The following is a 27,817-nucleotide window of genomic DNA, read 5'->3' as shown; positions in this document are numbered from 1 at the left end:
ATTTTGGGAAGAAAGTCCCTAATAATATCAGGAATAATTGCAAGTGTGGCACTGGTCTACACGGTTATTGTTTACTGCTATTAAAAACTAATGTGTATGGTTTTTAATTAATTAAAAAATGGGTGCCTGTTGATATTCCAAGGATGATAACTGAGACCCTCAATTCAGCAGGCCTAAATGCAAGCAGGGGTATATTTAAATTATGCTGTCTCTGAGTATTACTTTGCGGCAGAGCAGTATCATCATTCATATGGAAGTAGCAGCGATTTTGGAAGCACATACCCCTATGTTTGTTTTGTGTGTGTTGGGGGGCGTGAACCTTTACAGGTGCAACAAAGAGTTTTAATGGTGTCATGCGTTGCTTGCTAGAATTGCTCTTCATTTTTCAAAATTGCAGGCCTCGTCATTGCAATCAATACCTTTCCAAGAATAAGACCAAAATATAAATCTGTTAGTAAATCTACAGATACCTAGTGGTCAGAGATTTGGGAGAAGAAGTGAAGGAAAACACATAGTATTATAAGGAAATGGTGCGTGTGGCAATAGCAAATCTATTTCCTACCATTAGTCAATGCAGCTTAGTAGCTAACTAACCAATAATAATAAAATGAAAGAGCAATTAAAGAGAGAGCATATTATATTTACAATTAATTATCAGCAAGAAACTATGGGTGAGTGAAAGGAAACCAAGAGGAACTATATGGAAATCATGAATGCATTATTAGTGGCCTTTCATACTAGTTTTACCGAAGGTTATAACTGAGCAGTGAAGTTGTGAAAGATTCATTTTTAATAGCATGTGTACCCAAGGTTTACAGTACTATTACTAAATGCTGTTCATTTATATACTATGTCGTGGTGGGGGGGTAGGTAAATGGCAGCTGGATATAGGGCAGGAGGACTCTGGATCTACAGATTAGCAAAAGAGACCCACGTGGATAAAAGTTCAGAAAAAGGGACATGTTTAGCCAGTAGATGTCTGAGCCAATGTATACTGTAAGTGGAGACAATGGCAAATGATGCAAACATGCTCACAAAAGAACAAGCGAGAGAGTATAAACAGTGTAACTGGGCATGCAAGTTGCTTCAAATGTAGAAATATTTCGGAGATATGAATGACAGGAAGGAAAAGAGGAAATGGGAGAAGTACTGCAATTATTTATGTATTTCTATTTGAAAGTCCGACTCAGCCTAAAATACCCCTTTTTCAGCAGAGGCCTGAGGAGAAAAGCTCCAGAGAGTACAATGTTGTAACTGAGCAATATTCATATAAGATACATAATACATAAAGTAAAATGTCCGTATAGGATACAATTTAAAAATCAAATACAAAGTAAGTTTAAGGAAAATGGAAAGCATTAGACAAAAAGAATACAAAGTTCAAGAGCTTAGAAAGCAGTTATGGAGGAGAAGAGGGAGTATTGGGTGGGGGGTAAGTTAGGTGAGGATTAAGGAGGGTAGGGAGAATAAGTAAGGGGTAAAAGAAAATCAGGGTTAGTGCAACAGCAATGCTAATTTTTATTGAGATATTCCCTCAGAAGTTGTTTGAATTTGGTAGAATTACATGTGTTGAGCATATTTTGTGGTATATTGTTCCAAACCTTGTTTAGTTTGTGTGAATACAGGGCATCTCCATAGCAATTATTTGACTTACTAACCTTAAGAAGCAATTTATTAGATGACCTTAATGTTCTACTGGTGGTGTAGGGCTGTACAAGGTTTCTAAAGGATGGACAGTTGTCTAGTTAAAAAAGGGTAGAATGAGTTAGAACAAGTTGTTTAGGGGTTAAAAGGCTATGGAAGTTCCATCCAGCTGAGTTGGTATAGTACTCTGCAGTGATGAATTCTTGCAGATTGGTTGGTAGCAAATTTGGCTACTTTATAATAGCAGGATTCTAGTTTGTTTAAATTATATTTTCTAAGTTAGTGAAAATGGGTGAGGCAAATAATAAGGATAGAAGGTGAGTTCTGCAGATTGCATGTCTGCCAGAGTCAGTTAGGAAAGGGTTTATTCTATAAAGGGATCCTAGTTTGAAATGGACTTTATAGCTAGGGCTAAGTGTGCATCAAATTTGATATCCTTATCAATGGTGACCCCTAATAACTTAATATGATCTACTGGTTGGATAATGGTGTTATTAGTTGAAAATATGGCAAAAGTAGAAGGATTAATAGTTTTTTTGCAACAGGAAAAGAGCATTAATTTTGTTTTTGAAGAGTTTAAAATCAATTTCTAAGTTGGAAAGAAAAGTTTCTATGGTAGAAGGGTTAATAGTTTTTTTGCAACAGAAAAAGAGCATTCATTTTGTTTTTGAAGAGTTTAGAATCAATTCTAAGATGGAAAGAATTTTTTCTATGTCCAGAAAGGATAGTTTTTTTTTTTTTTTTTCTTTGAGGAGAGCAGGAAGGGATGGAGCAAAACATATGAGGGAGGAATCATCAGCATATTGCACTATTGTAGTGTGTTGGGTAGCTGAACAGAGTCTAGTAGTGAAAATGGTAAAGAGTAGAGGACCAAGAATAGATCCTTGGGGTACACAGGCAGAGATGAGGAAAGTAGATGAAAATTCATTTTACCATTTTACACCTTGTTGATGGTTGGTTAGGTATTAATGAACCAGGAGAGGGTAGGCTGAGCGAGGTTAAGGGAGGCTAGCTTGTCAATACGTTGTTGGTGGGAAACAGTATCAGAGACTTTGGAAAGGTTGAGGAATATAGAGGAATTGAGTAACCCATTGTTCCTTTGTTGGTTGTGTTAATGAAACTAATTAGAGCTGTTGTTGTACTATGTTTAGGTCGGAAACTATGTTGAGCAGGGGATATAATGTTGTTTTTTAAGAGATGGTTGAGAAGTTGGATGTGAATACATTTTTCCTGTATTTTTGCTAAACGGGAGAGGATGGAAATGGGTCTATAGTTAGAAAAATCAGTGGAGGTATCACCTTTATGAAGAGGAATTACATGGGACACTTTCCATAGTGAAGGCACATATTGTTCAGTGATTGGCCAGTTTATAAGTATGGATATGGGGTAAGCAATGACACCTGCAGCCAGTTTGAGGTATTGGTTGGCCAACTAATCAGTACCAGTGGAAGAGTGTTTAAGTTTGGATAGGAGTTTATGTGGTGAGTTTGTATGGGATGAATGTGGAAGGAATCAGGATTTGTTAATGAATTTATGGGCACTACTAGATGAAAATTATTATTGTTTTTTTACTAATGATAGTTTAGAGTTAACAAAGTGATTGTTAAATTGAGTGGCTATGTTGTCAGAGGAGTTAGTTTTTGTTGGACTTGGGCTAGTGGCTTGACCGGTTTGAGCAGTTGATTTATAGTGCCCCAGAATTTGTTTTGCATTATTTTGATACCTTTCTGCATTACATTCATGGAGACCATTATTATTAATTTAAGAAGAGATCAGTCTGTAAAACAATGTGGTTCAGAAGTACATAGTGCAGCTTTTCACATTAGTGGTAAGTACTGTGCAATGGCATCAAGTCCCGTAGTCTAACAAGTTAATAAACACCTCATGGGCTGCAGGTGAGCACCTGTACGCCTATTTGCAGAATCATTGAACCATAGACAAACACCCAGATGGTGAACTGTTGAAAGTGGGCAAATAAAGCTACATGCGCATGCTAAATAGTGCCTTGGTAAAATAACATCCCGACAGGGGGTGCCAGGCTTCAATGTGCAGTCTTTTTTAATCACACTGGTGCAATTGCATCTCTATCATGGGGCTCATAAGACAAACTGAGAGATTAAGACACAGGTAAAGAGCAGACATTCATTGTTATAAATAAAATACAAAGTAGAAATACGGCAATATTTTATCTTACAGAAGCAAAACTGACTTCAGAATATGACACTGCACTTTCAATGCACACCTGCACATAGGCAAAGGGATCTGATAGTCAGAATTGCTTTACATCTGAAAACAGAAGTGTACCACAAAAAGAACAAAATGGAAACACAACATAGGATTAGCACCAACAGACACTGTTGTGCTATTTTGTGAAATGCTAATTTTAACTAAAATATGCTACTCCATGTACTTGACAAGTTTTTTGAAAACAGGCAATGGTGTATTTAGGCAGCTAAAATAAACGATAAACTGCCCTATAATAAAGTGATGTCACATGAATCTAATAAGAATATCATATAAAAATAAAGAAATCAAAGTGTATGCAGAAATACAAATAAATAAACTAGCATTATCTTAGCGTCCTGATGACTATGAATCTGTAGGGACAGGAAACAAAATAAAAGGACACTGATGGCATTTCTTTATACATCTTTGATTTATTGTGGTGAGAAAGATGACAAAGTACCACAAGAATAGGAGAGCTGAAATTTGGTCCCCATGCATGGCAAGAAAGCTTCCTAAAATTTTATAAGTCACTCGGATCCAACAGGTGCCCAGTAGGACTTGTATGTAGTAATGATGTTTTTAGCTTAAGGTAGTTACTGTATAACAAAGGGACATGTAGAAATGGAGGTGCCATTTGACTTGGGGGGTTTCAAGTGCTTTCAGTGAGCCAAGGTAGTTCACAAGTATTGGCTGAAGCAGACAAGCTGAGTTTCATACACTAACTTAAGTGGTGTAAGTCTCAGGTGCATATCTATTTGTTGTAGGTATCTGTACAGGTCTCAGTAGGGGCTGTGCAGCAGCCTTCTTAGTATTATATCATTAATAAGCAAATAGGTTAGTGAGTCAGATGCTCTGCTTAATTCTGAACTATGGTTTTAAGCAGTTTTGATTTTATTTCTATGAATGTTACAGAGGGCAGTAAAGGTAGTCCACTTTGTTAAAATGCCTTTGTGTAGATAGATATAGAGAGAGAGAGAGATAAAAGATAGATAGATAGATAGATAGATAGATAGATAGATAGATAGATAGATAGATAGGTATGTACAGGCGTATTATTGATCAATAGGGTGAACTGATGCATTACCTATGAAATGTTTTTCTAACCTCAGAATATTGTTTCTTCAAATAGAAATGGAGGCAGAGGCAAACACTCAAAACAGTATACATTATATTGGGGCAACCTTACAGCCCTCTAGACACCCTCCTAATTATGTTAATCATCTCTAAAAATATTCCCACTGAAAGAAAGTAATAAATCTCCTAAGCTGCAGCAATGCAGAAGTCTACATAGCACTTTTCAACGAAATGTTGTTTGCCTGCATAAAGAACTCACATTATCAGTGAATTGACTTGATATTTTACACACACACACACACACACACACACACACACACACACACGCACACACACATCCAACCATCCACGACCCCTTTTCCCATTTTTGCACATGGGGTCAGAGTGCCACTTCAGCAGTGGCAGTCATCAAGAGCCAGTGCTCACACTGCGGTGTGGCTAGACGTAGATTCTATTTACTTTTGTTGACTTATCAATTTTTTGTTGACCAGTATAGATACTGGCTGAAAACTACTTTCATTCTTTCAAAACACTGGAATGGGCTTTAACATGCGTCCTGTGGGAGAAAAGAGGCGTCTTCCTTGCAAAACCCATGCCCCAAAACAGCACAACAAGTGTTAACATGGGTTCTACAGGGGAGAACAAATCCTATTTTCTGACTCAACAAAAACAAATATTCAGTAATTCCAGCAAGTCAACAAAATGACAAGCTGACTAAAGCAAATACACATATATATATATATATATATATATATATATATATATATATATATATATGGGTCTACCTGACAACACCGACCCATCACAACACCGACAACGAAATCACCGACACCACATAACCGACAGTTCACAAACACGAAACCTCACATGCCCGACACACCATAATACCGACACTCAACAAACAAAACAAATCCCCTGTCCAAAAAGCACACACACAACACAAGCACACCAAAATGCTTACAAACCTACACTAAACCTCACATACACAACTATCTACAACCTTAACCCAAACCCTAACCCTAAGGTCCGTCACTATCGCACACTCACCTAACCCGCGCCCTAACCCTAACTCACTTAACCCACCCCTAACCAAAAGACTATCACTACCGCACACTTACCTAAACCGCGCCCTAACCCTAACTCACTTAACCCACCCCTAACCCAAAGACTGTCACTATCGCACACTCACCTAACCCGCGCCCTAACCCTAACTCACTTAACCCGCCCCTAACCCAAAGACTATCACTACCACACACTTACCTAACCCGCGCCCTAACCCTAACTCACTTAACCCACCCCTATCCCTACAGACCGTCAATATCGCACACTTACCTTACTCGCACCCTAACGTCCGTCACTACCACATACTTACACAGCCTTTTCCCATGTCGGTGTTCTCAGCGTCGGTGTTTTTATCCATCGGTCTTCTCAGTTGTCGATCTTCTGGCGTCAGTGTTCTCAGTGTCGGCGTTCTAAGCTGTCGACGTTGTCAGGTAGACCCATATATATATATATATATATATATATATATATATATATATATATATATATATATATGGTTCCCATTCAGAAGCCTGAAACATCATAAGCCTGAAAATCAAAATCCTGAAACCAAAAGCCTGAAAATTCAGAATCCTGAAAACTCAAAATCCTGAAAGCCCAAAATCCTGAAAGACCAAAATCCTGAAACTCAAAATCCTGAAAACACAAATAATGCTAATATGTCACTATAAAGACACTAATATCTACCAACTGACCCTGACCCTAACCCTAACCCTAAGGTCCGTCACTATCGCACACTCACCTGACCAGCCCTAAACCTAACTCACTTAAACCGCCCCTAACCCCAATATTTGTCACTATTGCATACATGCCTAACCTGCGCCTAACCCTAACTCACTTAAACCGCCCTAACCCTAAAATAAAACCAACCACACACTTACCTGACCCCAACGCATGACCTAACACCACAGGGCTAACAATAGCAAAGCCACAATGACATCAGTATGTCTATTTTGTGTTTTCAGGATTTTGAGTTTCAGGATTTTGGTCTTTCAGGATTTTGGGCTTTCAGGATTTTGAGTTTTCAGGATTCTGAATTTTCAGGCTTTTGGTTTCAGGATTTTGATTTTCAGGCTTATGATGTTTCAGGCTTCTGAATGGGAACCATATATATATATATATATATATATATATATATATATATATATATATATATATATATATATATATATATACAGAGAGAGAGAGACAGACAGGGAGAGAGATGGGTGTATGACCCTTAATCGAGAAATCACAGTAGCAAATGGCAAGTGAGTGAAAATAACTTGTCAATCACCAGTCGATCAAAAAAAAAACTTTTAATCTATTTTTTGCATGTGGCAAACCCCCACCCCCACCCCTGACACCCCACAGCCCCTGCACATTATATATACCAACTCCAAGACTGCAATACAGTGTGGAAAGGGCAAATTCCTCAATCCCCACTATATCACAATCTATCACTGAAAAAAAAACAGAATGTGAGATCAGCTGTGTTTTGATCAAGTGTACTGGCTTTTTTTTCTTTCACTAATTAATACTTTCTACCAATTGTTGGTAGATACCTATACCATTTCATGAAATACCTTAATTTACATACTTTACTGAGGGATGCTAATTTATAATTATTAAAACAAAAAAATGACATTCTGTTCTCATGAGCTGAAATCCTAGAAATGTATACCCATAAGTATTAAGTGTAATTTCTGAACATTACTGTGATTCTGTATTATTGTCTTATATAACCAAAACTGAAACAGATTCCAAGTGCACTGAATTAAGCAAAGTGGCAGTTGTACCAGTAGTGAAGACAACAAGGAATACAGGTTATACTGAGAAGAATTCTACCAAAAATGCCAAATGTCATGAAATGTGGCATCTCAGTATTCAGGCGGTCCAAATTCTGGAACTTTACAAGTATTTTTTTTCCTGGAAGGCAGAATCTCACTGCTTCGGGTTGCATTTCCTTGCCTGAACATACTTGAATAATACATAATATTAGACAGTTATTTATCTTTCTAGTGCTTTCATATCACCCCAGGAAAGAAAAACTGGTCTTAACTGGTTACCTGTTTAAAAAAAAACAAGTAGCATTTGTTACTAATCATCGAATAGTCAAACTACATTTTAATGCTTTTCATCAGATAAATAACTTTTAAAATATATGATAAACAATTAGTTCTTCAGGTGAGAACCAGAAGGTTTCATTCTGAAGCTACAACAGGCATTTTTGTTATCATTTTAGAGAATAATTGGGGAAAGCCGTGCTTCACTGTCCTTATACACAAATGTAATAAAAAAAGAAGAATTGTCCAAATGTTTTGAATGACGAGACTCATGACCAGATTTCCTCCTTTTCCTCTGCTTCTTTTTTGGTATTATCTTTCTTCTTTTTATCTACTTTGTATTTAAGACGTTGAAATGGATCTGTGGCGCTCTTCAGGGGAAGATCATCAAAGTCGTCTGGCAACAGGAAACTGCGATCAATAATGTCAGCCACTTCCTGCCAGTTCTTGAAGCAGTCTGGCCCGAGTCGTTTAATTTCATCGACAGCATTCATTGTTATTACATCTCCATTTGGCTTCAGCACAACCACAGTTGGAATATCATTGACATTGAACATGTACTCTAGGTCTCTGTTAATCATAAAAATAGAAGTAAAAAAGAGCTTCAGTACCATGCAATCAAATGAAAAATTTGTTGTGCATGCATACAGAAAATATGCCAGACAATAGCATGACGATGCAGTACTTTGTTTCAGCGGATACATAAAAACATGAGAACATTCCTTCATATAATGTTATATACCGCTATTATACAACTACATAGATGCACAACATTCATCCAATGCTGTCAAATCACATTCGACTCCATGAATAGCTGTCAACATCCACAGAGTTTACTAGGCAAACATTATTAATATAACTCTAAAAGAGTAAAAAATGGAATGAGAGAGACAGAGTATGTCTAATGGTACATATGACAGCTTAATAAATATTTTCAATGAGTGTTGCTTGACCTTGGAAATCAGCAAGTTGTGAAACCACAGTTCACTTTCCAATGTCAGAATGCAGGAGGAAAACTTTTGTCAAAAATTCTGTTTATGTAATACCTTTGAGTTGGAACATCAAAAATACTGTCTTTGAGGAAACACAGAGCAAGTCTAAAGCACCATAGATCTTTTTCATTTCTTTGTTAATAAAATAAAACCTGAACAATATAAGTGAATAAAATACCACTTGTGTTATATGCTGCTTCTACTTATAATGCATCCTTGTCATGTTTTGTATTTTTGCACATTTACAAAACAACCAGTGGGCATTTATTTATTTTATTTTATTTTTACTGGGTTAGTATTACTGGTAACTATCCCATTTTAAAAGGAGACGCAGAGAACCCCTAACACAGAGACAAACAAAACTATATAGATAACAATGTTAATAAAGCATGAGTTACAACTGCAATATAAAGTCCAAAGGCACACACAAGAATCATTCATTTTAAACAAAAAAGTAGAATTACAGCAAATACAGTGTCTGTGAACATTTCTGCTCAAAAGTTATGAAAGTTATATTCACAAGTGTCTCATACTATGAGCTGAGAACATTCTGAAAATGTAAAAGTAAGGTAGTTTGTGAAGAAGGGGGATCAAGTGATATTGCAAGAGTTGCACAAGAAAACAGGTGCCAAAAAATTGCTGTGAATGATTCTGAAAGAGTGAAAACTTGGAGCAGCTCATATTTTTGAGGAAGCTGGTTTCAGATAACTGTTAAAAAGATGTTAGTACTGTTGCCAGCATTGTTGTTGTTTTATTACCTTTTAAGTGGAATTTGTTAAATATTCTAAGTTCTCTGAAAGGAGAGTAGAGTGCAGTGCAAACATGCTGCTGATATGACATAGGAATTAGTTCATCAGTAACTGTAACTTGTATGCACTTGATCTTATTTTCTAAGAGATCGTTAATTTTAAGTTATTTAGAATAGTGTAGGGGTGTGCACAGGATGACTGATTTTATATAAACATGACATAAATGTTGTTGTTGTTTGTCTTTCAGCTTTTCCCGGTAAGGGGTCGCCACAGCAGAACTCCGGTCCGCTAATGATTGGCAGTAGATTTTTACGAAACGCCAAGGTGCCAGCTCGACACCCAACCTTTAATGAAGGCACGCCCATTTATGCACGCATGTCTTTCAAACGCTACCCAACCACGGGGAGGACATGCAGACTCCACACCGAAGGCACTCCCAAGCCCAGCCTAGAATCGAACGGGAGAACCTTTTGCTGTGAGGTAACAATGCTACCGCCGTACCACCGCGGCAGCTCATAAAAAATATTGTTGTGTTATTCTAAGTAGTATATGGAGTGTCATGATTACTCTCTGAAACTGGGAAACAATAAACTTGTTAAATGATTCCCCAGCCTGAGTCCCAGTCTTAACATCAGTTAGTGTTCCCTAACAAAAGATTTGTTAGGGACACCTTGCGCTGTTAAGACCAAGTCTAGGACTACGGACTGACAGAGGAGACTGACAGCTAGTGAATAACAGTGACTGAAGGTAAAACAGCTTTTAAAAGCTTTTAGAACTTCACTCTGCCGTACTTACAAACAGAAAATGTAGCAGAAAGAGGTGTACAACAACATTTAAAGCTGTTAGTTCCACATTGAGGTACTTCACTTCAGCCTGCTGTCACAGTGATAAAGGGTTTTACTGGCTTTCTCTTGTTGCTCCTATACGTTTTTTTTTCTGCAACAATCGATACATGGGCCAGGTAAAGTTTCATGTGCTGCAAAGAATTATGACCTAGTCTCTGATCATAACCCACAATTATGTGTACTTAAGATGGATGCCAAGATTCACCTCTCAGGCTTCGCTCCTGAAGTGAAATTCTTGGTATCCATGTCTTGAACACATTATAAGCTGGTTATGATAGCGGCCATAATCAAAATTCTTTATATTTTTTGATTTCCCATTATTTTAGTATCATAAATCTATTTTGAGAGTTGTAGACTTTTAGCAAGTTTCTGTTTTTTTCACAGGCAATACAGATGGGCTCATGCAGTAGACAGCTAATCAAATGATAATTTGTTGTTATCAGTGACAATTCCTTGTGTACGTCCGGTGAGGCACACTTTTTCTGCTATCTGATGCTCCTTTCAGACTAAGATATTTCAGAGAGAGATTGATTTGCACAGCTGGCTACTAAAAATAATCATTTTTAGTTTATTTTCATTGATAAAAGGTTCACTTTTAAAGTCTGGATCTGTGGCTCAAAGGGATAGAGCCCTTACTGTGACTGCAGTGACAAGGTTTGACCAGTGGCCCCAGCACTGGAGGAGCCAGGCAGGGGGGTAGAAGAATGAAGGACTGTGTCTCCTGCTACCATCACCTGGGGATTACAATTACTGAAGGAACTTACAGGGAAGTGTGAGTTCTCCAGTGAAAACTAGGGAAACCACTTCACATGTCTGAGTGGGAGGAACAGGGCTGCTTTGCAGATGGGAGGTATGTCCTGTGCATGTCCCCCTTCTGCTCCTTGAGTGAAGTATCCACTGTGAAAAGTAGGGCTAAGTTAAAACTCTCAAACCACCCCAATGTCAGCCTGAACAATGGCCTCTTCCAATTCAACCTCAACCTGCTGAAGGGAAATAAATGGACCAAATGGCCAGGAATGGGCCACAAAAAAAAAAAAAAAGTTGATTTTGAGTAATCTAGTCTTTGAGCATGCTGAAGGAAACCTGAAGTACTCTTTCCTGGTAAAAGTCTGGGTTAGTGTTGAGTGATTTGCATACTAAATTAAGGTGATTTTATTTGTAGGATTTTGCAAATCATTTATGATTATATGGAAAAGTAGTGATGCTAATACAGGTCTTTGTGGCGTTTATTCTGCTGATACAGGTATGCTGACCGACCTTCATACTTACAGTGCTCTGTTGTCCACTTTTGTTATCATACCTTTTGTCACAACATGAGTGTCTGTCCTTCTGACAGTAAAAATAAAAGATATTCATAAGGAAAGCTCCATTAGTTTGCTAGATATATTTATGCTGAATAACGTTTGTTGTCATAGAGTCCTCTTATCAGATTATTTTTTAAAGTTACTCACTTGCATTTCTTAAAAAAAAAAAAACTTTTGTTCTTCCTTTACCCATTTACATTCACAAAAAATATTTGCATGGGCTTCTTCCAAGACATGAGGAGTGCCATATTTGCATTTGTATGAGGGCAGGCTAAGCCAAAAGTGACATAGGAAGTGTCTATGTGGCCTACAGAGTGGGGTGGTTGGAACTGCCAGATTTTGTGGAACTGGCTGTTAGGTGGCTTAATAGCTGAAGCATGAAGATGGTGTATTTCTCCCACAAAGGTTATGTTGTTATGAAGGGATGGTGTAGGGAACCTCCTGACATGTTTAGACAGGCATTTTGAACAGCATGTAGGAAGTGGAAACATTTTTCTCATGGGCTAGGTTTAAGCAGAGGTTTGCTTTAATGGTTTGATATACACAGGGCTAAAAGGCATTTATGGCAGCATGAAGGCACAACCATTGGGATCAAATGTTCTCTCTGAGTGGGTGACGGTCCTGGAAGAAGCCTCCTGCTCGAGCTTATCAGTAGGCTAAATAAACTCTTAATCAATATTAATGAACCAGTGAAAAAGGAATTCAAGGTACACTGTGAAAATTGTTTGGAAAAAGACTTTTTGATACTCATTGGGGGTGGGTATATATTTTCCCCAAGGCAGCTTACTCATTCTAGAAAGTTTCAGATATTCACCTGGAAATGCCTGCATAAATACTTTCACAATGCCACCTAGCTTCCAAAATATGTTTCTTGATGTCTCCAGGCAATGCTGGAGTTGCATGGATGCCTCTAGGAGACCATGGCAGCATAAGTTTTAGGATATTCTCAAACCTTATACTGCCTCTAGGAGACCATGGCAGCATAAGTTTTGGGAATATCCTAAACTAGACAAGTTCAGAGGTAACTTTCAGGATCTAATATGAGACATATGACCAGATTACAGTTCTTTGTCTCCTTTGATTGTCTTTTAAGACATACTGTCTGTTGGGAGTTGCAGCACATGTGAACGAGCCCTATTGGGTTCCTGTTATTATTAGTGAAAAACAGTTATAACTAGAAGGTAAAAGAAGGCTGATCCCCCCACCCATATAGAACAGTTTATGGAGCTGGTGACTTTGGAGGAGATGCTCTTACCAGAAGTGGGAGATCAGCAATGGAAATCTAGCAAATGGCTTCCCTCACTGACGAGAAGAGAAGAAACATAGGAGATCTCTGGACATGTATGAAAAATTCAAGACAGGATAGGGATACGCCCCCTTGAGAAACTCCACATCAGTCTAAGGCTTAAATAAATAGTCCCACTGAGCTGCTTATGGTTTTCTTAGGTATTGGGATTGATACTGGAAGTGTGAAATTATTATTGGTTACTTAGATAAACTGCAGGGAATTATAAGCTGAAGTTTCATTTGTGTCTGGTTGTTCTACAATTAATCCTGGAAGGATGTTTATGAATGCATTTGCTTTCACAATGTTGGCTGAAATAAAAGGTTTTACAAAAAAATAAAACATGTAAGGGAATGAGCAAGATGGTAGTGGTTGGGGGAGTGTTTGTTTCCAAGAGTGTAATACACAATTTGCTCTACTTTTAGGAGAACTGGTCTGATTTTTTATCTTTCCTTCACTAATTTTTGCTCTGCTCTGGCTTCATATATTTGTTTCCATGATCTAGTGCCATTACATTACTGTGTTGGAAGTGCTGGGTTCGACATCACTGCTGAAAACTTGTGGGTGAATTGCTCAGTGTTCTATACCTTATCACAAAGTACCCTGGCTATTTTATTTGTTTCCTGCATTTCTGGAGTTGTGGTAACTTTGCTGAGTGCCTGGAATTTCTCTTACTACTATATGGACGTTTGTAAATGTTTATTAATGTTTGATTCAACCCAGTTATGCCACTGGTTGATAAGTAAAGGTATAAGTCTAACTAGTCAGCCTGGTGATGTAGAGGGATAATGTACTGACTACAGACAAGACAACCTGACTTTAACTAGCAGCTTGGGTATTGTTTAACTAAAACTTGGGTATTCTGACATTTCTGAGATTACCAACAGACATCATTGGGTAACCACAGATGCACACTCTAACATGGTATCAGAACTGGGATCCTCTCAATGAACACAAACTGAGAAAACTCCATGTCAATTATAAAAGAATGTCAAGCGACCCACAGTGAGTCTGCCAAGCTCAAAATTGAATGCTTGACAAACAAACAGCAATTTTATCTTGCAAAGTTATCATTTTACTGAATTTAAATCATTCATCCCAGAAAACAAAATTCATGCAATAATCGCAAAATGTAATCTCCCAGAGCTGTTTAATTTCTCAAAACGCTTTGGCGGCAGGGCCAGATCCAGCACAAGCCAACCAAGAGCTGTTTCCTGTAGCGCATGGTTTGATTCCCTCGCTCATTCGTCTTCTTTGTGACACTGCTAAAGTTATTTCACCAGGCAATAGTCCTGAGCTGCTCCTGAAAAGGGACACGTGCTCTGCGGGCTGTAATTGGCAGCTGGCAGATGCATTACATATTTATCTTTTGAGTTCCTACATCCTTCACATAGTGCTGACTAGTACTTCATTAATACTACTAGAGTATGAATCTTCACGTCTCATGTAGCTTAATGGGCTACCAGAAGCACTTTCACTAAATGTGAGTCTTAAGGGAAGAGATATCTGCTGTTTCTCGTGATAAGTTTTGTTTTTAATGTGGGTATTTTGTTTTGTTTAGAAAATGTCTGTCAGTGTTTTTTCTGTGAAATTTGAAATATGTTTTAAAAGAAATCGAAATGTCTGTAATAAATGTAAAAGAAAAGAAGAAAATAATATGTACACTGGCAGGTTGAAAAACGTTGACGATAACGGGAGAGACAACCAAGTAATGGACCATTGGTATGGCTGATCTGGGCCTGATTCATTATCCTGCATTGATCCCTATTTGTCCAGGATCCAGCTCTGATTCTGAAGGTGTATGCTGCAACACTACAGCATTATTAGCCATTCAAGTTGGTTAGATGTTTACTGAGTCATTTCAGAGAGGATAGCTATTTTTGATGACAGAGAAAAAATAAGATCAGAAATAAGATGTACATGTCCCACAAACATGGAGCCCCTTCACCCAGAAAAGGATGTTGTATGTAGTAATATCTCTGAGTTTTGTAGACTTGTGGTTTGTTGATCAAAAGCTGCTGTAGCCTTTATATTACCTTTAATTGTTTTACTTTATTCATCGCACTAAAGAATTAAGTCATTCATTAATAGGCCTGGATCGTGTGATATAGTCTAAATGTATTGCATTTTAGTCATATATTTTGCAGTACTGTCTTTACAACTTCCAGCAAACTCAAAGGGGTTAACATCTGTCAGGTCATAATAGTCTGAATTTTTTTTTTTTTTAGTATTGATCAGAACCATGTGATCTTCAGCATCCGTTATCTATTCCTTGCTGCATTTTACTGTAGTCTTCTCTGTGCTACAAAATTGTAAACATTTCTGTATTTAGTTAAAAACTGTTACTCTGGCACTTGGTACAAAAGACTATAGATCTGGCTTTTTAATGAGTTTCCCCCTGTGGCCAGGGTGCAGGATTTGAATCTTTCCACCTTCATTTATCTACTGTGTGACACTAAGCAACTCACGCTTTGGAGAAATGGGAATGGGGCTAGGCTCCTTACATTAGGGGAATCCACCTCCAACAGCAGACCTGTAACCAGTGATGTTCCACAGGGATCAGTTCTGGGACCTCTAGTGTTTGGAATCTATTTCTCTGAAGTACAAGGAAAAGCTAAAAGTCTGTGGCTGACAAAGTTTGCTGATGACTGCAAACTGGGAGCAGTCATAGAATCTCCAAATTATGTCAACATCCTACAAGAGGGTCTTACACAAATGATTGTTGCCAAAGTCATGGCTTAAACTTAATGCAAAAAAATGTATTATCATCCCTTTTGGTAAGAGTGATGTTTCTGCCAACTGCCACATCAATGGCAATACCCTAACTATGCACTCAGTGGTGAGAGTCTTGGGTGCACTCCCCATAAACTTTAATATAAACAGCAATGTTACCTTTGACCACCATGTCTCCTCACTGGTAGGAAGGGCATTCTATATCGCTCATCTCATAAGTAAGGGCATTGCCTCCAGAAAAAAAAAGAAGTTTTAACCTCTCTGTACTCTTCCCTCATCCGGCCAATAATTGAGCACAATGCCCTTTTTGGTATGTACCTTTCCAAGCACCTGCAACCACTGGAGAAACTCAAGGTCTTCAGCATCTGTCCTATGTGGATCATCTGAAAGCATTGTCACTTTATTCTGTTTTATACAGACTACACAGAGGCAATCTCTGCCTTGCGTATAAGGCAATTTTGGGTCATGCTTTATAGCAAATGTTGAATATCCGCAAGTCAAATGGTACACAGGTTACTCGCTCTAAAGATCTTAACATAGTATGTGACATTAATAAAAACTGCTGGAGGGATATATTTGTCTCCCAGAGGTTACCACACCTTTGGAACAGACTCCCACTTCATGTCAAACAGAGTTTCTCGTTGGCCCTGTTCAAACACAGTCTGGGCAATTGGATGGATAACCATAAATTGACCCTGGGGGTCCCACCTGTGTGCCTCTTGGACACGAACATTAAGTGCTGATCTTGGAAGTAAGGGTGGAACTTGGCTAGGTTTTTAAGGGCCCTAGAGCCATCAGTCTAGTAATTTCTTATGATTCTATGATCCTATGATCTACCTTGAATGCTCTCATAATCACTTTGCTTTCTCCCTTTCCTAGTTTTAGGATAAAGCCAACTACCTTGATTTGATTAGATTCATACAATAGGTTCCTGATACTTTTTTGCACACTCAAATGAATTTACAAAGACTGATGTGTTTTTGCTGATGTTTTGCAGTGTGTGGCTTTACTGTTTTGAACATTATTTGATCATAAAAAGTATACCATTTGTACTAACTCACTAGTTTAAGAATCAGTGTTCATTCTGGTGTTGCTTACCTAGATTGACACTCACATACCTGAGTAGACAGTGTGTACATGTGCGCACTGATTGGCTACTGCTGCTCCTCCTCTGATTGCTTCCTACTTTGCTCTCATCCTGCCCCCATCCCCCACTGCCCCCAGCATTGTCTACCTTTAGGTCTATCTTATCCACTCCTCTCTATAAACTATTCTGTCAACCTCCCTCTGCCCTTCCCTCTCCAAACACCACTGCTTACCATTACACCTCCCACCATGGTGCATCTAATGCCACTGCCATTCAGTAACATAAAACATCTATCATACCCACTACACAATCTGCAAACACCATTGCTTACCATTACACCTCCCACCATAGCACATCTAATGCCACTGCCATCCAGTAACATAAAACATCTATCATACCCACTACACAGTCTGCAAACACCATTGCTTACCATTACACCTCCCACCATGGCACATCTAATGCCACTGCCATTCAGTAACATAAAACATCTATCATACCCACTACACAGTCTGCAAACACCATTGCTTACCATTACACCTCCCACCATGGCACATCTAATGCCACTGCCATCCAGTAACATAAAACATCTATCATACCCACTACACAGTCTGCAAACACCATTGCTTACCATTACACCTCCCACCATGGCACATCTAATGCCACTGCCATTCAGTAACATTAATGCCACTAACATTCAGTAACATAAAACATCTATCATACCCACTACACAATCTGCAAACACCATTGCTTACCATTACACCTCCCACCATAGCACATCTAATGCCACTGCCATCCAGTAACATAAAACATCTATCATACCCACTACACAGTCTGCAAACACTGTTGCGTACCATTACACCTCCCACCATGGCATATCTAATCTATCTGCCACTCAGTAACATAAAACATCTATCATGCCCACTACACACATGGCCTAATAACCTCAGAAATCTTGATAAATACAAATATACTCCCACAACTCCACATAACTACTTAGTACCATTCCAACCACTCATATACCACTACATCCACCATTTCTAAGCCCACAAATATTAATATCTACTTCTGTTCCACTCCCAGTACTCCATACTTAACTTCTGTCCATCCCTTCCTGACCACCACAAGTTATAACACAGATGCCTCCGCTGGCTTTCAAACATTCATTATGCACTACCTTAGATTAACCAGCTTATCTGTTTTATGGCCACTAACACCACAAACGTTCACAGTAAAACATCCACTGGGCCACTGCACTCCTCACCATTCTTTCCATCTAAGCATGCATGTGCCCATGTCTCCCACGCATATAATCATACACATTTCTTTAATTTACAATATAATCACTGTCTCTTGAAGCACATTTTTCTCATATACACCCAGTAAGTTTGATTCCAAATCATGCAACCCTCCCACATAAAGTTACCAAAGTTTCTATTCAAATGTACCCCATGCCATTTTCCAACTTTTATATCAGGCCAGTATAGAACAAACCATGGTCCCCCACCACAGTCAAAGCTAACTCCGATCAGTCCTTTCCCACCTCTATGTCTTCTGTTCCATTGAATGCCAATAACATTAGAAATAAACTTGTTCAGGTATGCTGCTTTCTCAGCACCCACTCTCCTGATCTAGTTGCTGCCATGGAATCATTACTGAAAATTGATCACCCTAACCTACTACATTTCTTCACAGGTTGCAACTATATTTTTAATGTCAGACTTTTTTTTTTTTTTTTTCTCAAAAAACTTTTTATTGATTTATAAACAATACATTAGGAGTTGAATGAAATATACATAACTTTGTTAAACAAATTGCAACTCTTATAAGCATTTAGCAAAAGAGATAGAAATAATAATAACATCACACAATATGTACAATATATACAGTAGGTAACCAGAAAATAAATGATAACTTGAACTAAAAAAATTCTATGTATTGATAAATTTCTATTAAGGGTATAAATTATACCCAAAAACCAAGACCAGAAAAAAACATTAATTATTAATAATAAATAAAACCTTCTCTAATACTAAGTTTTTTAATGCCATTTTTTTTGGACTCAACCATATTTTTTGAGCATCAATATATAAGTAAGCCATTTTCTGGAATGAATCCCAATTTAGTTTGGTACGATCAAGCCAGTTTTGAGTTATGTAAAGTTTTATTAAAGAGCAAATAAAAATAATAACATGAGTATCCAATTTTGCGAGATAAATCAGACTTTTTGATCAGGTGGGGGTACCTGTCTTCTACACAAATCTCACATAAAGATGTCCACAGCTGCCCAAGCAAATGTTTATACTTACATGAAACCCAACCGTCTCCTAACAAACATTCACACACACACAATAACAACTGCTACATACTGGCTGTAACCTATATACCACTACTCCTTTCTTTTGAAAAAAATCCTAACCCTAATCCAAAACATAATCTTCCCAAAGTACAAAAAAAACAACAGTAAATCTTGGTGGATTCAACCTCAACTTCTTGGGACATAGCAGAACTCTTAGCAGACCTGGATCTAATCTAACTCATGCAAAAGCCCACCCCCAAAGCTAGGCTCAGTGTGCCACACACTCCTTGGCTTCCTCATGTCTTCCATTACCACTCACCCCCCCTTTAGTAAACACTCTCCCATAAACTTTAATATAAATAGCATCATTATTAAACAACCCCCAAACTAATATCCTTCAAATCTAAATGTCCTACTAAATACATCCATATTCAAGCCCAACCCTCTACCTTAGACTGCCACCTATACTTTCCTCTCACAACCCCTCAAAACCAAATGAAACTCTCATGTACACGTCTACAGCTGCAGGACAAATTTATCAGTGTTATTACAAGATTCCATAAATGCAACAAAATGACTGGCTAACAAAACATCTAAAACAACTTCTAAATCTCTTGTAATAAAGCATGGCAAAACTGAAAAATAACCCCAACCCAAGACAACAGAAACCATTTCACCACACTCTGTAACCTAGCTAAGCAATGCAATAGAAAACACAAGGCCAGACCACAAACCAAATAAGTCCTCCCTTTACACTCACTAAACTACCTCTGCAAGAAGTATACCCTCACACCAGTCAGAAAAACCCAGGTAGTTAACAAACACCAAAATACCATACATTGTACTCAACATCCTCTGACATCCTCTGTAATTGCAACAACCTCCCATCCATACCTCTCAACTATCCAGATTTTTGCAGAATGTACAGATTTTCACCTCATATTTTTGGTATTTTCTTCATAAAATGTGTGGTTTTCTAGCAAATTATTGAGATTTGAAGTCACTAAATAATACTACATAATAACAGACATTTGAGTTTCAGACTTCATATCCTTCAGAAAATACATAACAATTCAAAACCTGCTATTCTAGCAACTTTCTATGTTTATAGGAAAATTTTTAAAATCTGTCCCGATTTTTGGGACTTTGCCCCCCCCCGCCCATTATTTCTGCCTTTGTCCAAATTTCTTGTGCTGAGAGGTTAAGAGATATGCTCCCATCTCTTCTGTCCATTCCTACCTTATTCTCACTCTCAACCACCCTCAACACCAATTTTCTTTCAACACTTCTACTTTAAAAATATCAACGACAAATGCATTGAACCTCTGAGTCAGACAGCCTATGCTCATGGTTCATATACCACTGCAGAGAATACATAGTTCACCCTCTACAACATGTTTAACTTTGTCTCATCACAAACTCAGTTCCAAAATTATGGAACACTGCTCTTGTTAAACAACTCCCAAAGCAACCCAAATTTTCTAAAGCCTCTCACTCCTGCTTCTCTCCATCATCCGTACCCTTTGGAAAGTACTGCAGAAGATCATATAGAACCCAACCCTATTCTTTCTTACAGAAATACCACCTCCTCTCCCGAAAACAACACAGCTTCTGGTAAGCTAGAAGCACCATAACAGCTCCCTGGACCCTGACTGGTGGCATTCTATTTGACATGGATAATGGTATCCTTAACTAAAACCCACTTTTATTGATTTAACACATGCATTTGACCTGGCAGACTGCGCCACTTTCCTACACCTCATAATAGAAATTGGAGATTGCCCTCGATACTCATACTGGTTCCAAAACTTCCTTAGAACTAGAACTTTCAATGTGAAAATTGTAACATCCTTATCAAATGAGACACCCATCATCAAAGGGGATACCCTAACATTCTATCTTTGCCTCACTTTCTTTCTCCATCTTTATCAATAAACTTCCTAACAACCTATCCCTCAAACCCATTATACTATATGTGGATGGTATAACAATATGTAGGTCTAACCCTCCCCCCACCCCCCCACCCCAGACAGATAAACAACAGCAGCTGCAAAATTATCTGACTTTCTCTACCTGGCTTACTACCAGCAAACTACTGCTAAACTATAACAAAACTAAAACCATGAGTCTCTTAAAAGTAGCTAATGCTATTCCACCATTCAGATAAAATGCCAATATAGACAATCAACTGAAACAACAACCTTCAACTACCTAGGAATTTGACTTGACTGTACTCTAAATTTCAAGCTCACACGCATGCACACACACACACACACACACACACACACACACACACACACACACACACACACACACACACACACACACACACACACACAGATCCAACATTAACCACATCCTCTTCTGGGTCTGGAACTTCTGTTATCTCTTCCTCCCTGCACAAACCACTACAGGTAATGAATCCTCTTTGTCCAGTTGACTATTGACTTATTTTAACTACAGCTGTATTTGGCCTTCTCAATATTACCTCCAATAATTTCCTTTAAATTCCTTTAAATTCTGACATTCTTCCTCATAAATATCTTGTTTTACTGTTATCCCACAAGCATTCTACACTAAGACTCATAGTCTCATATTTTAATTTGTAATCAAGTCACCAATTCCTATAAAAAAATTCTTATTTATAAATGTATAATCCCTGCCTGTCATCTTGTAACACCTATAACTTTGAGCAGTGCCCAGTTACTCTCATAAATTCCTTGCCTTCTTCGATAATAAACTGTTTGTGTCCAAAAATAACCTGTACTGCTGCATGATCAGAAAATCGAATAAATTAATGAATAGCGTTTAGTCAACCAACGAATAACAAATAAAGCAAATAAACGCCAACAGTAATGGAATCCACCAAGAAGGGTCGCACAGATCAGAAAATCCATTAAGTGGCCCTGTTGGTTTCCTTTAATCTTTCAGAGAATACAAAAAAATACATTTTTGTCCTTTCCTTTCCCTTCATACAAGTATATTTATGTTCCTCTCCTATGTTAAGTTGAAATTGTGAACTATATCCTTTACATGCTTGAACTTTCTCGGTCACTTTCTTTTTCTTCCCCTGAAGTCTCCAAAAACCACTTTTTAAATTCTTGAAACGGTTGAATTTGTTTAGTATCCGATATAAATACATAAACTATCATGCACCTTATTATCAGACCATTAAATACAGCAATCCAATATCACTAACCTTCCTGGGCAAACAATAGTAACTTTATACATTGTAATACAATTCACGTTACACCAAGTTATGACTCCAGAACATAAATCATTACGAATAGAGCTTATGAGCTTCCCTCCCAATACTTCCTTTAACTGTTATATCTTCATTTTATTTAAATGTGTATTGAATAAATCATATTATGTCATACCACAGCTATTTTTTTCCTTTAATTTCTTATACTCCTTACAGTAATGAAACGAACAAAAAACATCCATCGCCATTTTGTATCAGTTTGTCTTTCAAGCCGTTTTTGTTTTCTTTGTTTTTCTCTAGCTAGATTGGCTTTAGCAGCATTTTTTATTCTGCTTGTTTTATGGAGCTTTTCAACCTCTTTAGATTTTTTAAATATCCCATTTCCCTGCAACCAGCAATTCTTTACCATTTTCTCCTTCGTTTATGGAAATGTCTCCCTCCATTCCCACTCTTCATTACACCAGTTAACTCAGCTTGTACAGTTTATTCCATATTTACATTTTTTACATTTTTTTTCTTTAATACAGTCGTACCACTAATGTTCATTAGATTTGCAATACCTACAATAGGGCCGACAGTTTCTAACTTTATGGCCTACCTGTCTACGTACATTACATCACCTTTTCATACAGACATTAATCAAATGATCTCCTGCACCATACAAAACACACATTTTAGGCTATCCTGAATATCTAACAGTTCCTTTGATTCCATTAAGCATAATTACACATGGAATATGTTTCATAATGTTTTATTTTCTTGCAGTGTTATCCATAATTACCATTTCCCAGTCCAAATTTTCATTTTGTCATGTAATTTGTCCATGAAGTGCACAGATTAGTCCTTAATCTCCCCTTGTTCTAGGTCATCAGACTCCTTTTTTTAACACTGGAGTAACTTAATGGAAGACATATTCATTCAGTGACAATCTTGCTTCTTTGAGTTAACTCCAAACACAAATGCATCTATTAATTCAAATGCCTCAAAAGTCGCATTACAAAAACTGCTCATTTACACAATGAGCTAAGGAGTATATTTGTAAGATATTGAATTCTAATGTCTCAGTTTTGTCCCAAATAATATTCCTGTCAATGGTCAAGTCTTTTTTTTCTCCAGCTGAGTTCTTAGCTTTGGTTACTTGGAGTTGATTTTTGTTACTGGAGCATAGTGGTCTGGAGGTACAGTAGAGCTGGAGTATATTTTGGAGGGATGGGACTTTGAGAGGATAGTTTAGTAACTTGTGAGCAAGAGGGAGTTGATTCAGGTAAAGAAGTTGAGGGAGTTCTAGTAAGTGAGATACAGTGCTGACTGCGATAGGAAGTCCCTGTTGCAAATTTGGCAATTTTGTTGTAACAAGACTCAAGCTTATTTAGGTTGGTTTGTCTTAGGTTGGTAAATACAGGAGAGGCGTAGAGTAGGGTGGAGATAAGGTGGGAATTGGCAACTGAAATTCTGGCTGTTTTGGTGAGGAATTGCTTATTTCTGTACAAATCCCCTAGCTTCTGTGAACTTTTTTTATGTTTAGAGAAATGCGAATGTCAGATTTAAGACAGTTATCAATCTCAACACCCAGTAGTTTGGTATGTTCTTTTGAGGAGCTGATGGTGTTGTCATTGGCTGTAATATTAAAGTGAGATTTGGTTAGATTAGACTTTGCTGGTTGGAAGATGAGGAGTTTAGTTTTGTTTGAGTTGAGTATTAACTGGGCATTAGATAGCCAAGTTTCTACAGAGGTAAAGTCTTCCTGTGTGATCTTATGCAGTTCAGGTAGGGATTGGGCTGAGCAGATGATGGCGGAGTTATCTGCATACTGTATGAGAGAGGCCTGTTTGATGCCAATGAATAGATTGTTGGTGAAGAATGAGAAAAGTAGGGGTCCAAGGATGGATCCTTGGGGAACGCCAATTGAGACAAGGAGTTAAGGAGATATGTCATTATTTCAAACAACATATTGAAGGCGGCCAGTTAGGTAACTGTGAAACCAGTCAGTAGCTGATTGGGAGAAGAATAGGTTAGTGAGAACAGAGATAAGTTGTTTGTGCAAGACCATGTCAAAAGCCTTAGATAGGTCTATGAAAGTTGCAGAGGAACAAGCCACTGTTTTTATGTTGGAGGATAGTGTTAGTGAATGAGAGTAAAGCGGTAGTAGTGCTATGGTGTAGCCTAAAGCCATGCTGGGTGTTAGATAGGAGGTTATTAGTTAGGAGGTAATCTAGGACTTGAGAATGAATGCATCTCTCAAGCATCTTGGAAACTGGAGAGAGAATGGCTATGGGCCAGTAATTGGATAGTTCTGTGGAGGGGCCACCCTTGTGGAAGGGAATGATGTGGGATATTTCCACAGTGTAGGGACACAGCATTCTGATAGGGATGTGTTAATCAAGATAGAGACTGTATAGGCTAGGTCATCAGCTGCTATTTTTAGGTATTCACAGGGGAGATTGTTGGCTGCTAGTTTAGTGAGTTTAAGTTTAGATAGAAGTTTTTTTTATGTTGGAGGTAGGAACTGGAGTAAATGAAAAGGCAGTGGGCAGATTATTAGGTGTAGATGTGGTGAGGGAGGGGGTTGTGTTGTGTAGCTAGGGATAGAATGGGTTCTGTGAAGTGTTTATTGAAAAAGGCAGCAATACTTTCAGAGGAGGGGAGAGTATTAGGTGGAGGGGTGCCAAGTTTACCTGGGTGGAGAATGGAGTTTATGGAGGATCAGAATTGCTTGGGGTTGTGTTGGGAGGAGTTAAGAGTTGACTAGTAGTATTGAGTTTTGTCTTGTTTTATTAGCTTTTTGACTCTATTGCTCAATTCTAGGAATTTTTGTCTAGCTGATGGGGGTTTTTGTTATGTGCCAGTGATCTCAGCTCTGTCTATGATTTTCATTAATGACTTAGTGGCTTTCTGTACCCATGGGGAGTGTTGGGCTTTGATTCTGGTATTTTGTATGGGGGCATAGGTATTTAGGATGTTTAGGAAGGTGGTATTGAAGAACTGAAGAAATAAGTATGGAGAAGAGCTGTAGTTATTTAGTAAAATGGTCTGAATTCACAAAAAATGACAGCACTTTACAGTTTCCGGAGAAAGGTACTTTTCATAAGAAAATCTTTGAAAATCCAAAAAATAAACTGAAACAAAAAGGTAATAAGGTACCTGACTCTTGTTGGTCCACCTTTAATGACTGGCAAGAAGATTCTAAAAATCAGGAAAATGAATCTGTTGTTAACAACTTAAAACTTAATTCAGCTAGGTTAATGTCGCAGCTGCAGGTGACTAATAGAACAGTAAATGCATTACAAAAATGTGCAAATTAGAAATCCCATGTCTGAGGTATGTATCAATTAAGACAGATAGAGAAATTATCAGTCAAGCAGCCAGAATCATCAGATAATGACTGGCCTCTGTTACCTTCTGCACCCCCTCCACATTATAATCCACATGTGCCTCAAGAAGCTGATAGTTCTCTCATCCAAGAGGGCAGGTGTAGGTAAATTTTGTAGAAACTACTACCAATTCCCCATATATGGCAAAAGTTACTTCTAGTCATCCCGCTGGGTTGGTTTATCATACCAAGACTCCATCAACAATGGCATTCAGTACCCACCATAATACCCTCAGATCAAATGTTAATGTGTATAGCTAATAAAGGGAAACCATTGTATCACAGACATAAATATGGAACAAATGCTAAACATATGGGAAAATTGAAAATATTTCCTAATAAGAGTTTGTCATGAACAACTAGTGCTTTGAGTAAGATTAAGCACATTAATACTCAATTCCCAATTGTTATAGACAAGAAAGAATATCAGTGGGCACCTCCTGCCAAGCAAACTGCAGGAGAAGAGACAGATTCTGACTCTTCTACTGATTCTGATATTCTTCTTCTTTTGGCTTTTCCCAGTTAGGGGGTCACCACAGCAGATCACCTGTCCGCTCATGATTGGCAGTAGAGTTTTACAGTGCCGAGTTGCCAGCCTGGCAGCCAACCTTCCACGGAAGGCACACACATGCACACACTCATGCCTAGGGCCAATTTAGAGTGTCTAATCCACCTACAGCATGTCTTTGGGATGTGGGAGGAAACCGGAGCACCCGGAGGAAACCCACGCGACCACAGGGAGGACATGCAGACTCCACACAGAAGGCACCCTTGCTGTGAGCGCTAACCACTGCACCACCATGGCTACCATCTACTGATTCTGATATATCTTCCACAAAAATGCACCCTTTGCAGGAAGTCCCAACAACTATCAAAGACCTGGAAGCAGAATTAAAACCTTTTATACCTCCTGATATTTTTAGGAAAATATGGGATAAATCTAACATAGATGACAACATTCCGAAGCATACAGATGTTGGATATCTAGCTGCTAGAAATAACCTTTTGAAGGCAATTACCACAGTGTGCCCCCTATGCCTAATTGGGCAAGAATAAAAAGCTATTGTGCAGAAAGAGAATGAATCTATTGATGCATATTTGCAACACATGACAGATGCTTTTGAAGCTTCTCTGGACATCCAGAGTCTACGGAAGGTGTGGCAGCCAGTGGGTTGTCAGCAGCTTTTGTAGAGGGTTTGTTAACACCTATACATGAGCAGATTGAAAGGTTTGGTTGAACTGGCTAAGTCTAGACATCCATAAAATTGTAAATCAGGCACAATTTATAGAAAATAATATACTTAGGGAAGAAAAGGAAGAAAAGAAAAGTTAGTAGGTATTCAACTCCAACAGTTCAGTACTGACTCCTGATGGCAGGGAAGGGGAAGGAGAAATCGTGGGAGAAGAGGTAAATTCTGATTCTTTCAGCAACCCGTAGGACAGTATCAGCAAAATTATTATTCCCTGATTTACCACCATCACTGCAAGGAGCACCACATTTAAATATTTGTATTAATTGTGGTCAAACTAGGAACTGGCGAAATGAATGTCCATCATCTGGACAGCAAGTAAACTCACCAAGTGCTCAAATGCAGCAGCAATCTGAAAAAAAAACTCCTTTATGAGCACTGCTTAACATCCACCAGTGTGGCAGCAAACTGATTAGAACAGCCATGAACAAGGACCACAGTTATTTCCTTTGCTACCGATTGATCAAGATGGTCTTTTTGTCAATGTTTCAGTGCAAAATACATCTATCCCATTCTTGTTGACACATGCACTGCTAGATCTACGATTACTTCAGCAAATGCTGAACACATTCCACTTTTTAAACTCATAATTCAGGGTGTAGGTGTGTGTGACAATATGAGGTATTGCCAGCAATGCCAGGAGAAGTAGG

General features: G+C 38.2%; 1 protein-coding gene across 1 annotated transcript in view; it reads right to left on the bottom strand.

The window, feature by feature from the left end:
- Positions 1-8,094: 8,094 nt before the first annotated feature.
- NXNL1 (nucleoredoxin like 1) overlaps positions 8,095-27,817 on the bottom strand; it is a 41,390-nt gene continuing 21,667 nt past the window's right edge. The window contains exon 2 of the mRNA XM_044082491.1: positions 8,095-8,621. Coding sequence (XP_043938426.1) covers positions 8,321-8,621 — 301 coding nt within the window. The 3' untranslated portion in view covers positions 8,095-8,320. The remainder of the gene's footprint in view (positions 8,622-27,817) is intronic.

The sequence above is a fragment of the Protopterus annectens genome, chromosome 9.part0 (genome assembly GCF_019279795.1).
Source record: "Protopterus annectens isolate FY-2018-M chromosome 9.part0, PAN1.0, whole genome shotgun sequence".
NCBI lineage: Eukaryota > Metazoa > Chordata > Ceratodontiformes > Protopteridae > Protopterus > Protopterus annectens.
Note: the sequence above shows the minus strand (reverse complement) of the source record. Positions and strands in the feature narration are given on the sequence as shown.